Source organism: Phasianus colchicus, chromosome 5 (assembly GCF_987193195.1).
Source record: "Phasianus colchicus chromosome 5, bPhaCol1.hap1.1, whole genome shotgun sequence".
In the NCBI taxonomy this organism is placed as follows: domain Eukaryota; kingdom Metazoa; phylum Chordata; class Aves; order Galliformes; family Phasianidae; genus Phasianus; species Phasianus colchicus.
In genome coordinates, this window is record NC_143440.1 from 14,571,956 (window position 1) to 14,586,525 (window position 14,570).

Consider the following 14,570-nt stretch of genomic DNA (forward strand, 5'->3'; position numbering starts at 1 on the left):
TCTGTATTTAAATAAATGCATAACGGCTATTATAACATTTAGAAGTGTAATCTTTGAAAATTGGTAGAGCAGAACTTCATTTCATGAGCAATGCAAGGTTATTACAGCATAGTAACAACAGATCTTTCCTAGTTCTCCTTAAAAAATATACTTAACAAGATAAAGAAGTTTAAAAAAAAAAGAATCGACCAACAACACTTTCACATCTTAACATTGCTCAATGTACTTCTGCTCAATCTTTCCTTGGAAGTTCATTCTGCATTTCTTTACCCATTTGATTCAATTGTGCAACCAGAATTCCCCCTGGAAATGAAGTATTTCTGTTGAATTCAGCAGAGCATTGCTTGCCAGAAACATATCTCTAACACACAACGTAAAACAGAGTCGCTAATACCAGATGACGCTAAACAAACAGCAGCTCTCCACTGCCTAGCAATTAAAATTGATAAGAAGCCTGTGTTCTTCAGGACTTCTTTTCAACTCTCACAGCAAGCTCTGGAATTGCCAGCCACTGAAGGTTTTTATGACTTTGCTTTTTATGGACGCATTGCCTAACAGGAGATAAGCGCTTTTGAGCGCTCGGCTGCTGTTTGCCCACAATCAAGGCTGTTGACCGGGGCTTTATTGCCACAAAAGATGCCAACGGTACACCAAGGACAGACTGGGACATTCCAGCACTTGTCAGCTGTGTGCCAATTTCCCACGAAACCAAACACTGCTGTGATTGCATTGAGCCACAGCAGACTTGGATGCCAGGACTCAGATTGCACTACTCACTCCAGCTACAAATTCACATAGACTTGTGGGTCAAAATGGAAGAAGGATCAAACCTTATCTAAGAAGCAGTTGCCAGTTCCTGATGCCACTGTATAAACACGTACACTGAGGTACAGTAAGCAAGCTGCTCTGTAGCACTAGTGCAATAGCAGAGCAGGATAAGCACGAAACACAGACTGGCTATTTGTTCTGTCACTGTACTTTAGAGCCATAAGTTTAATGGCAATGTCTACCCAGGTTTGTGTAGGTACTAGCTCTGCCACCAAGCACAGTGCTAACTTCCAGCCCCACAAAACTGCTGGTAAGTACCCACACTAACAAGTTTGCCCTTCAGAAGCTTCGTTAGAACACAGATCCCTACCGTGTCATGGCTATCAGAACCAACTCAGGTCCTGCCAGCTGGCACGAGGACAGGCCTTGCAGATATGGTCCTCTAACTCCACGTTTACTGAAGTTTTATACAGCCTGATACAGCAGTCTCAACACAAATGTAATTCACATTTCAGACGTGTAGCAGAGATGCTAGCATCTTTTAAAACCAGCTGGACTGGAATCAAACCTCTAAGAGATACTAAGTGGAGAGAAAGCTACAGCCAGTAAATCTCATTGCTTCATTCAAGTCCAAGGGGTGTTGGTAGAGCTAGTCTCTTCCTCTCCTCTTCTGTAAACAGAGTAAAATGAAGCTGCCAGCAAAGCTGACAGTGGAGTTACAAGGAAGGAGCAAACTTAGACAGTCTTTTTTCCTTAGTGACCAGGCTATTTTTCTCCATTTCATGTATTTCAATTTATTTCAGCTCTTTAAATTGAAGACATTGCACTTGTTGTGCTTTGGGAATGAAAGCACACGTTGTCTGGCTTTCCTGCAGCTATTTTATCTTTATCTAGCACTGCAATAGCACCACTTCCCTTACAGCTATCCCATTAAAACCCCTAATTCTTCCCCATGTTTATCATAAAGTAAATGGGAGAACTGGAAAAAACAAATACTACACTCATTACTGGGGCCTCTCATAACCGTATTAAAAAAATACTTGAAAAGACATGCCCTGTAATACTGGTCTTCTCTTACAAAGTGCATGCTAATCTCTGTGGCAAAGCCAAATTTTATTCTGGTTAATCATTTACCACACATGGAGCATCTTACTCCACTAGGATTTAATTCCTGCCTTCAGTTCCTGCCCCCAAATTGCACGATTTTCCCAAGGCTGATGTTCAGCAGAATACAAAGCCCCTTCTACGTGCCAGAGAATAAAGCATTTGGGAGATGTAGGAGGGGGGCAGACAAAGAGAGGCACCATATAAAGAGACAGCAACAAGCAAGTCTGCTTAACCAACAGGTGCAGTGCTAAGGAGAGATTCCAATGAACATACAGAGCACCTCATTCTAACAATGACATAAGCACCATCAGACTTCCATCACTAGGAGCATGGAATTACAGAGGATGAGAACCACAGTTACAGGTGGCTGTTTCTTCCTGACATCACAAGACCTTTCTTTCCTTCTGGAACTAAATTTGTTTTGAAGCCAGGTGCAGCCAGTAAACACAGCAGCCGATGGCAGCTGATGGATTGGATCGAGCTCCCCATTACTGGGTTGAATAAGAAAGTTTAAATGAAACTATTGATTTATTTGTTTTCTCCTTAACAGGTGGCAATTGAAACATAAGAAACTTATAGAAACATCACTTTTAACAAAGAAGATAGCATTGATAAAAGCAAACAGGAGGCACAAAAACATATTTTTTCATATATATTCTTAGGATCAGTTGCACTACTGTAAAAGATAAGTTTAATCTTATGCTGTAAGCTCATAATTGCAGGAAAAAAGACAGAATGATGGCCTAAATCTATACTGCAAAATTCTTGCCAAGTGCTTGGTAACATTCTGAGAGCACCTGAGGTGCATTGTGTAGGTTACTGTACATCACAGACTTAGCTGTGAAAAAAAACAGAACTAAAATTCATCTGCAGCAGCAGATTTACTTAGCCTGGATGAGTTTTTTGTCAGCTTCTCCTTAAGGTTGCATTGATAAAATAATCAATCAACATAGGCAAGCACCAATTGAAAGCAGCAACTAAGTTTCAGTAGAGAGGAAGAAAAACTAAAATTCCATTAAGTCAGAACAACAACAACAACAAAAAGTCTTTAAAATACTTAGAACATGTATTTGTGATATTTTTGCTCCCAAATTCACAGAGAGGAGAAGCAGTAATTAGAACCCTTAGAAATGCATAAAATACACATACAACACATCCACTGTAGATATACAGGCACCTCACTGACAAACACTGCAGATTTGTCATGTTTGAAGAGTGAGCCTACGTGGTTTCCCTCTCAGACACAAATCTACCTGATGGAAGTCTCATCTTTCCCTCCCTCTTAAATCCTTACCAAATACAGAAGTCACCACAGAGAAATTTATGTTGAAGGACAAAAAAAAAAAAAAAAAAAGGCACAGTTAGCACTGTTACTATCTTACCTATGGGCTAACGAAAAGCCTGAAAGAAACTCAAAATAGTCATATGCTATCATGAAACAAAAGCACACTACTTATAAGACAATCTGCTCTTAAATGAGGCTCAAAGCCTGAGGCAAGGAATATCCTTGTTAGTGGTTTTCAACGGCACAGCCATCACCTGTCACTTGAGTACCAGATCACTCAACTCCGTTAAGATCCTAGACAGGTTGACATCTCCTTGCATTCTTAAACTAGGAAGTTCTTGCAATAAAACCCTTCATCCCCAAGACATGGGAGAATTTATCTCGTAGCACACCCAGGTTCAAGTCTACCTCTCACTACAGAGCAGTAACAGAAAAGGGGTGAGGAGGAAGAGAGAGGGGGAGGGAGGGAGCAATCTGCAAAATAAAGGAGCATAGCAAATGATTTCAGGCAACTCTGTCCAAGATCCAGGCATCTGAGATTTGCTGTTGAGGATAACAAGCCTGACTATTCTGAGAAGGCTGAAAAAAACAAAACCAGAGTAACAATAAAAACCACTGTAGTAGAAAGCAGTAGTGAGTAGTTCAGATCCACTTCATGCACGCTGCCAGATAGAGGTTAGTTCTAACATACCAGATGCTTTCTAATTTTCCCTGTTGAGGGATATAAAGTGTACAAATCCACTTTCCAAAAGACATCCAAAGCACACAAGATATTTGCTTCAGCGACAAGGTTGTCACTGCTAATGATTAAGATGCCAGAAGAGTACAGAAAGGGGACAACTCCTTTGAAACCCTGACAAAACTATCAGTTCTCCTTGCCATGTGAGAAGAGTCACCCACACGCAATCTGCTGGATCTCTATCAGCTGCTAGCTGTTAAATCAGCCTGTAAATTGAGACGTGGTGTATTCAAATACTGATCTATGACACATGTATCATCCCAAGGAATTTTGCTTGTTTCAATAGTGAGACAGAACAAGCTAGATGGGAAAGGACCACTTCTTGTTACTACAGTAACAACAGAAGTCTTAAAAGTTGACTCCATCTGATTCAAGTGTATAGCAAGGATCAACAGCAGAAACAAATATGCAGAACGTACTCTCATGTGTCCTAAAATTTCAGTGCCAAAGGCATCTGGCCATTGTAGGGATCATAAAGATGTCATCAGTAGCAAAGAGGAAGGCATGTTAAATAAGTCCATTCTCAAAAAACTCAAAGGGGTTTTTGGATTGAACTGGGCTGAGAGGTGCAAAGGTACTTCAGAGGAAGAGCCAGAACAGCTGTAGACAAGGAGCATCAATCTGCCACGTCACACACATGTGCCTAATATAAGTGAACTCAAGAACCTCAAGGTAAAGAAATTGTGGACTCCCACTGTTAGGACATACCCTTTCAAATACTAACACGGACTCCTGGACACCTGTCCCACAGCAAGACCAACTATGCTTTGCTGAACCTCAAGAAATACTTGCCTGACCTGAGCATACACTCTGCCACTAAAGATATTCAACAGCTTTCCCAGGCAATGTAATTAACTGCTGCACTATCCTTGCCATTGCCATTAGACAGTTGTTCCTTAAAGGAAAAATCCAGATTATGCTATAAAGACCATTATATGCCTCAGCTGTTTAATTTATTGAAGATCAAACCACCCATCCTGCAGTCTCCTACTGATTTTCTTTACAGTAAGCTATCTTTATTCAGGTCACGATATCATGTTTTCTAGCTCTTATCTCCTGGAGATTTTTTTCAGTCAGTCCACACATTTGTGGAAGTACATACTCTCAGCTTCTGTTTCCTATTCACAGTGCCAATTTCATCAGCAAATTAATGGCGTAAGTAAACAAGTATCAAGAATCTGATAGAAGATACATATATAAATATATATGTGTGTATGAATAATATTTACATATAGGACAACTTCTCATTTTTTTGCTTTACTCTCCGCTTGTAATTGCTGCAGTGGTTATGTTCTTTTCACAGAACCTAACCTTTTTTCTCCTCAGTCTGCTCAGTTTCTCAGTCTTAATCTCTACAGTGAGAGCTGGCAAACGTTTCATACTGAAGCCAAAAAAATAAAACAGACTGCCATGAAAGTCATCAAGATAATCACAATATCTGGCAGTGCAACAAGTAATTGACAAGTCCAAGAAGGGCTAAAATTAAGACAAATACAGCAACAGGCTTGCATTTATAATATCTGAAGGCCTTGTTTTCACCCTCATGATCCCTGTAGCATTCTCCTCATTCTTACTCTTCAAACACAGTTATCCAAATAAGATCATGCCATAACAGCAAACAAAGCTACAGAGAGCTCTCCTGAATGAACAGAACTATGAAGGCATACAAGGAACATGACTGCTCACCTAGCTCTACCTACCAAACATAATATACACAGCTGAAACGGGGAGCTTGGCCTGTTTAGCACTAGGATGTTGGATGATCTGTTGACAGAGGAAACACTGAGTGAAGAGGTTTGTTTTATTTTCTGTGAAGTGTTAAGATAATGCATTATCAAAATTTTCTGGTTCACTGATAAGATAACAGCATGTAATCACATTAAGTTTACTCACGCTATGGATAAAGCAATGCACTTTTATTTATTTGCTTGTTATCTGGTTTGACCACATTTCAGTGTCTTCCAAGACAGTGAATAACAAAGTAGTAAATAACAAACAAAATGGGCTAGTAAGAAATCAAGGACTGCATGCCTAAGCTTATAAATGATGGATAAAGCTTTTATTTTACAGAATGAAAACAACACTGATTCTTAATAGGATCAGCATAGGATGTTTTCTTTTATTTTAAAGCCATACCACAGAAGATCTTTCCTTTTGTCTCCTTCCTCTCCCTCTTCCTTGCCTTGCACAGAAAATTGGTCAGAAGCATTCAGATAACGTAAGGATGAGCAGCAGTAATTTCCTGCAGCTGTTCTCCTTTGCTCTACTTCTCAACATCCTTACAAGTAACAAGGCACCTTTCCTTCAGCTGTTAGTTGGATGTGGTGCCCTCAGGAACTATCAAGAGAAGAGTCCAGACAAATCCAGACAATTTTCAGCCCAAGTGGTTCAGCTAGAAGAGGAATAGCTATTGCAGGAATTAACGTTCTTGGAAGGCAATTCTTTACTTCACAGAAGGAGATATGTTCACCACAAGCTGCAAACTTGGTCCTAGGGATGAGGAAAGCTGTGATCACTGCCACCAGCAGCATGCCTCTGCTGTTCAATTTCATGTCTTGAGAAAAACTGGAGGAAACTCACCTGATGGAAACTTCCCATTATGACTCACATTCTGTTCCCAGACAGTGACCCAATTTTGTCTTCCTATCCATTATAAAAAAACTGTTGCATTAACGCCACAAGGAAAAAATACTGTTAAAAATTTGAAAAAATTCAGATGTATTCCCAAGACTTGAGGGAGTGCATTTACAGAAGGGATCACTGAATTCCAAGCACTGGAGTTCCCTGATGCCCAACCTTACTAAGAACTACGTATACCTCATTTGAAGTAAGCTCAACTCAAGTTACATAACAAAGAATTTACTTTTTAAATAAGACACACAGAAGATAAGGTTTTACTCCTAACTATGAAATACCTTTCAGTTTCCTATTACAAATACGACAAAATGTTATTGTCAAATAACATCTGAGTCCATTGGCACTAGTGAGATTTATACTCCCATTGAAAACACTAATACGAAATTCAAAGGTCAGGACCAATATTTGCAGAAGAAAAGAAATGCAGAAACCCTGTACCAGGTTTATTTTGGCTTCGGTTAACATTTTCATAAAACACTAAAAACATCACACTGGCTGTGAAGAACATATAAAAAAAAGTAATAAAACTTATGCCAGGCAGATTGCTAAGAGTATCTCGAGGCCATCTAGTAATCTGTAGTACAATTTCCTACATTCAGTAGCTTATAGCTTTCAAATGAACAAATTTCCATTGCTGTAGGTTATAGTGGTTATGGTTATTAATTCCTTGCATTAAGTCCCTACATACAGACACAACAACAAACAAACAACACTGAAAGGTTTTGGACAATACATTAACTTACATCACAGGCAGATCTGACATTGGGCAGTTCAGAAGTAACATCTGCTTTTACCATGCTGCTTGTCCTAAGCTTCGAGAAAGCTTTACCTTACCCTGTGCCTGCCTACTTTTTCAAATTGTGAATTTTCCAGATTCTAAGTTTTCTTTTGAAAAGTGTGGGTGCTAAGGGAAGAAACCCCCATTTAAGAAAGGAGCAGTCTCTGTTATGACATGTGGGGCTGACAGGTGCTAAAAATACAGTTGTTACTACCATAGTAGAAGCTTGCAAACATGCGCTCTCCTATTACAGATATTATAATGGATCTCGCAGGACCTTATGCTGATGAAGCATGACTGTATGAGAAGAACCACAGTACATTACAGAAAAACCTCACCAGACATCCTTCTTCCCAGCCTCTAGCTCAAATAAGTGTATCCAGTAGGCTTATTTGCAACTGGCAACTTTCCAGCTTATTTGAAACTTGCGTTGGAACCTCTTGATGGCAGAAGAAAACCCCAACAAGAAAGAAATTTACCACTGAAACTGAATGAGCAAGCGCTCACAGCTTTTGTGTTCAGCCACCAGAGCACAGTCAACAATCTATTAACACACAAAATTAATGAGGTACTGCAGAGTTTACAGTCAGCAAAGCACTGTGCCTCCGCATAGCCCCCAACAGCATATGTTGGCACTGATGTTTGTAATACACCCGCTCAGGCACTTGGAGCTCAGCCTAATTAGCTCACTGCAATTGAATCCCAACTTTAGCTTTGACTCAATTGCAGTGAAGGTTTTGAAAAAGGCCTATCTAGACAGCCTCACATGTAGTTCCAGGAAAAAGAAAAAAATACAAGAGCTAGGGCAAAGGACTGTGCCAGAATTGCCCAGCCAACCATTTGACAGATACAGAAATGTGAATACTGCACTTACTTGTTTTCTTAAGATCATTCATGTGCAACTTTTAAAGCTAGAATAATTATTCTCCCAGAGGAAAGCAAACACAAGAGAAGAACTCGGAATGTTAAATTGAAAGGATGATTGGAAAAGAAAGGAGAAAGCCTACCTGCAGGAAAGCCTGCCCAAATTGATAACATTTATCACCTTTCGCACAAATTCCACAGAGTTGTTCATCCATCACACACAACTTGGTCTTCACTGAGCATTAGCATTCTGAAGTTTACAGCTTTCTGCTCTCATCAGCTACTCAAAAGCTTGAACATCATCAGTAAAATAGCAAAGGCTATTTTGTCCCCACAGAGTTCCCCTGCCCTCACGCAGTTCCAAGCTCCAAGCTTCTGTCAAGTCATAGGTTGGGAAATACAGAACAACGGAAGAGAGAAAAGCTGTATGCTGGCCAACACAAATACTATCACTGTCACACAAGTCCAAAGAAGCATCTTCATGCAAAATTGTAGCAAAAGAGCTGCATCGCGTCATGTCCTTCCGCACGATAGCTGTGCTGAACAAAAATAATTATTGTTATAGCTGTCACTTTGTTCACCCAGCATGAAATTATCATGCTCTGTTCATCTAATAAGATTTAAAATACTATCGACTGAAACTTTTCATCTTCCTTGAAAATACGTGCTGTACATAACTGGACACTTTTGATAGGATACCAAGTCAAACTCCGGTGTTAATTACACACTTCTTCTGGACAATTACTTCTCCAGTATCACAGAGTGAAGAAACTGAGTTCACAGCCCTGTATCAGAAATCTGACCAAGACTCAAAAACATCAGTATCTGAATGATTGGCAACAGAGCAAATCCTGCAACGGCAACTCCTAACCATTAGCGTGCTGTCTTACGCATTCAGCCAGCTTTGGTAATGGACCAGGCAAAAGCTCATCTCTCTCTGGGAATAGGGAAAGATTTCTTTCTGATCCCTTTTATTTCACACAAAAATGTTACCAGACATACTGATAAATGCACAGCAGTAGGTTGCAAAAAGATGCCTGCTTTGCTGTGAACAAATCACTCGATTTTGTGATAAGGCAGGAGGAAGCTACATTTATCACCTTGTTTCCACTTCATTTTGTCCAGATGCACTCCATGAGCAGTACATCTTGAAGATCTACAAAACCCTATTTTCCAAATAGTCACCACCATGAGCTGTGTGTTTCACCAATGCTCAGCAAGTGTCAATGTATATCAATGAGTACAATTTTTTCCACGTGGAGAAATTCAATGACACGATTTTGTTTCATCCACACTTCCATGTTGGACACTACTTTGCCAGACTGCCTCTCTGTTCCCATCTGTCACACATCAACAAGATCTAGGAATGTTGATGGGAAGGTTCAACCTTTACTGCCATACCACCAACATCCATCTGCCTCTGATGTCATGGGCCCACATAATAAAATAGGAGGCATTACTTTTGGAGCAGCCCACATAGGTGCCTGTTTTCCTCATCTCTGCATTCACACTTCTGAGTTGCCATCTGCCTTTACAGACAGGTCTCCTAAATCCCAGCCACCAGCCAGCCCAAGCTTATGTAAACACCTCAGGATTCAAAGAAAATTCAATCACAATCATGGCTGATTAAACCGAACATATACAAAGGCAAAGTAAATTGAACTGGGTACATAAATCAATGCAAAGATAAGATAGAGGACTTATCTTGCATGGCAACATAAGAGGGTTGCAATACATGAGCAGACCAATGATCCATCTACTCGTGAGTTTTTTTCACTGATAATGGCCAACACTTCAAAGAGCACAGGAAGTCGACACACTGTACATGTTGCCAGAAGTCATTTGCCATACAGAAGACTAAAGAAAACACCAGAAAGCTCATAACTTAAGTTTCTTCAAACACATTAAGACATGTGATTAAAAACTATTTACAGAAGGTGAAAAGAAACCCACCCCTCTTGGAAATCTAGGACTCATTCTTTACAATCATTTCCAACACAGAAACAGAGCCTCAGGATTTCAACGAGTCACTATAAAGACAGAAATTCAGATTCTTTTACCCCACCACTTCTTCATACAGCCTCAAAACATGATTGGCTAATACTGTAGGACATTTCACCTCTCAAAGCCAGTATCTCAAGGCACACAGCTAAGATAAGCATGATAAGATGCCCTAGCTCCAAAGGTCAATGAGAACAGTGGCACCCACTCATTCCCTCACCTGTGACAGCCATAGGTTTGGTGGTTCCAGAAGGACATTTACATATAACCATGCCACAGGGCAAGCCCTGACTCTGATGTACAAAATCCAAGTTTCTAAGCAACCATCAGTTGTGTTTGCAGAAACTATGCATGTAAATTTCCAGCTCTTTATTTGCACAGGTAGAATTGAGCGTACATATACTACACACTTTGTGTATTTAAATGAAATTCAATGCAACATTGCTGATGTATCATTTCTGCTAGTATTTCAGTCAGGCTATTTAGAGTGGCAAATTAATAGCCCTTTCTCCATTCCTTCTTCCCATAGAAACTATTTCTACAGCATATAGAAATCGAGTATAAATTAGGTACAATAATCCATTTATTATTCTGCTCACTCAGGAGTAAATAGAACAACTCAGAAGAGACTTTTGCAGAGCTCATTGGATTTAATCAGTGATTTTGATGTCTAATTATCCTGGAAAATTAAAAACATCACCGAGAGAGAAAGAACATGCATTTTGCCTCTTGGAAAAGAGGTTTTCAGGTATTGTCAGTCTGTGTGACAGTCAGGAGATGTAGCTTTTCTTGCTTAATAAACAGGCTTTAAACAGCCAGAGGCACAGGTCCAGAAGAAGTTACTTTGACTATTCTATAGAGTTTTTAAGTCTACCCTTTCAGACTATAACCAAGAACATAGCTACATACTCTACATGGTGTAGATGAGTGCAATAGAGAGAAAATACAGACCACTGTACTCCTATCTTCAGGCAACATCTTGGCCAGAAATCTACCAAGTTTTGGCCTTTATTCACTAGTTTAACATTACTCTATAACACTGGTCCAGTTCTGCTTTCTTATCCCCTGAACCTTTAAGAGAAACTGAGACCTCTCATGCAATTGAAATTTCCCAGACTAAAGCAGGAGGCAGCCAGCAGAGGGAATGACAAAGAGGGTCTAGGTTAAGTGACATCAGTATCTTGAGCTGGATTTGGCAAGGGATTTTGCATGCAAAATTCTAACAAACCAATGCAGAAATCAGGTTCCACATCTCCTCCAGAACACAGCTTCCCCAAATCAGATCAACCGTCTGCCTTTCCCATTAATTTTAATCCCAAGCTTATGCACTGCAGGAATTAAGCAACCAATACTCAACATCTTGCTGGCAGTGGCAGTACTCAAAGAGAGCAGCAGAAAGCAAGAGAGAATTGGAGGGGTATGGACCAAAGACCAGAAACCTCAAACATTATTATCACAGGTACAGAATGTACAGGCTTATCTGCCACAGAAATTAGAAGATGTTGCGATGGTTCAGGCTGGTACAAACTCAATTTCCTCTACTGGGGGAGATCTGAGTGGAACTGCCTGAAAACACAGACTACACTAACAGATTCTTGCTTTGCCTTGCAAGAAACACATCAGGACAGGGATACACCCTGTCCCTTTAAAGCCCTAAGACAAGGAACTTGCATAATGCTTAGTTAAAAAGCTTGAGAATATTTGCTATTGCTGTCATTCACCACTGCATCAAAAACAGCACTACTGGAAAGAGGGAAGCACAGGGGTAATGCTCATAGCACGAATAGGAGCATACTGAAGGAGAGATGGGCAATGGGCTTGCTGTACATACCTTAATATCCTGGCACAGACAGGATTAATCTGTACTGTTAATATTTTTTGAGAACAGTTACAATTCAGGCCAGATTTCTATGGAAATAAATTGATCTAATAGACTTCTCCAGAATTTTTTCCTAAGATCACCATTAAGATTTGAAAATTAGGTGAGATACTCAACATGGTTTACTGCCTGATCTTTTCACACACCACAAAAGCATCAATACTATGAAAGAAGGCTGCTTCAGTCTCCTTTTAGAGATTTTCCTGTTCCTCAAAGCGTTGTATAGTGTTCACAATTTGACACTTCATAATTACAGCCGTTAGTTGTTTTGTCATCTAATGGCACTATGATCATCTGAAACAGAGCAGGACCCACAATTATCTTAGCAGCTGTATACGGCCAACTCCCACTGAAATACGCTCTGATTACAGCTGTTTCCTCTCCACTAAAACAAAGTTGGTACCATTTACCTCACTCCAGAGTCCCAAAATGTGGAAAATTGGCACGCGAGCCTCAATTTGCTTAGAAATAAAAGTTACTGTGGAATTTCAGATCCAAATACTATAAGATCACTGTAATTAAATTTCAACAGAAGTCTTTATCTTCAGGCTTGACCCATAAAGCGCTTTCACCTCTAGTTCTTGAAATAAGCACATATGTATGTAGTGTATATAGGCGTACGTATGTACACAATCAGAGCCATCGTTAAGGTTGGAAAAGACTATCAAGACCATCTAATCCAGCCATCAGCCCATCAATACAGAGACACGAACAGGTCTCCCGGCTCAGCCTGACCTTGTTCCCTACTTTCAAGACTTGCAAACCTCTCGAGGGCCAGCAAACCTCTCACGATTATAAAGCACTGATCTCTCAAGGATTCACTTGCAGACATCCTCCCAGCAACCGACAGGCGACGGCTGAGGGTGGGCACAGACCTCTGGTAGTTACACTCAACGTTTCTAACTCGCTCGCAGCTCTAACATCCTCCCAGAATCATCCTCCTTCCTGTCCAAAAATAGCAGCGATGGCACTCGAACCAGAGAGGACGAGGAGTCGGTCCAAAAGAGAAAAAGCGATCGAAATTAAGTTTAAGAGCCTAAAGAGAGGAGCGTCCCCTCCGCTCACCCACGCTGCGCTCCTTGCAGGAGTACCGTAGCGTAACACGCGACGGGACTGCGCTGAGCCGGGCAGCAGCCGGGAGGGGACGCCGCTCCCTCAGGGACAGCCCCGGGTTCGAGGCGCGGGTGGGTCGGGCGGGGGGGCGGTTACTCACACGGTGAAGTGGTACACGAAGCACTTCCAACCCGTCGGCCGCTCCAAGAAGTTGTACACCCGACCCTGGATGTTGCTGCGGCTCAGCAGCGGTTTGCGGAGGCTATAGATGGAGACGCGGGGGTCCAGGCTGACCGGTGGCCGCGAACTTTCCGCGCCCACCACCACCACCTCGCTCTTCACGTGCGGCGGCCGCTCCCGCGTCGCTCCGGGACCGCTGCCTGCCGGCGGCTGCCCTCCCTGCCCTTCGGGGAGCGGGGTGTAGTGGGCGTTCGGGACGCTCTCGGCCAGCTCCAGCGAGGAGGGCTTCTTGCCGGGCGTCATACTGCCCTTCCTAGGCAGGGAAAGCCGGCCCAGGCTCCGGCTCTTATGTTCGCCGGGAGGAGAGCTGGAGGACATGGCTGAGGCGGCGGCGTCGGGGCTGAGGCGTCGCTGCCGCACGGAGCCTCCGGCTAGAGCCGGGTGTCCTCCCGCCGCTGCTGGCCCGGCCCCTCGGGGGCGGCTCCCGGCCAGGAAAGGTGAGGGGGAAGCCGAGACGGGGCGGATCGGAGCCTGGCCGTGCCCTGCCCGCAGCCCTGGGGCCGCCCGCCCGGAGGCGCTGCTCCCCACACCTGTGCGCACACCTGCAGCCAGCAGCGCGCGGCACCTCTTCCGTGGACATCCTCTTCCATAGACAATCAGGGTGCAGCTACCAGCACCCCCCACCCAGCCGCTTTCCCCGTCTTCCTGGTCCTGCTGGCACCCGTGGGGACGAAATGCTCCAGAAAAGGTTTTGGAGGTCTGTCAGTGGCACGATGGGATGAGCCATCCGCCTTCGAATTTGAAATGCCACAGCCCTTCAGGGCCGCCTGCTTTGAGCAGATCTTAAGCAGTGGGGAGGAGGGCTCTGAACCAGCCTGGGTTCTGCCAGGGGGTTTCTTTTAATAGGAGTAAAAAAAACAGACTCTATATAGGTTTATATGTTTGACCCTGGCACAGGTTGCCCTGAGAGGTGGTGGATGCCCCATCCCTGGAGACAGAATCACAGAATTGCCAGGGTTGGAAGTGACTTCAAGGATCATGAATCTCCAACCCCCCTACCACATGCAGGGCCACCAACCTTCCCACCTAATGCTAGACCAGGCTGCCCAGGGCCCCATCTAATCTGGCCTTGAACACCTCCAGGGACTGGGCATCCACAACCTCTCTGGGCAGCCTGTTCCAGTACCTCACCACACTCTTTGACATTCAAGGTGAGGCTAGACGGAGCTCTGAGCACCTGATCTAGTGTCCCTGTTTACTGCAGGGGACTTGGACTAGA

At 42.7% G+C, this 14,570-nt stretch overlaps 1 protein-coding gene across 4 annotated transcripts in view; it reads right to left on the bottom strand.

Moving 5' to 3' along the window:
• KCNQ1 (potassium voltage-gated channel subfamily Q member 1) overlaps positions 1 to 13,735 on the bottom strand; it is a 335,168-nt gene extending 321,433 nt beyond the window's left edge. For all 4 annotated transcript variants that reach the window (XM_090140575.1, XM_090140574.1, XM_090140573.1 and 1 more), the window contains exon 1: positions 13,272 to 13,735. In XM_090140575.1, the coding sequence (XP_089996701.1) occupies positions 13,272 to 13,669 (398 nt within the window). In that variant the 5' untranslated portion in view covers positions 13,670 to 13,735. The remainder of the gene's footprint in view (positions 1 to 13,271) is intronic.
• Between the last annotated feature and the right edge of the window lie 835 nt (positions 13,736 to 14,570).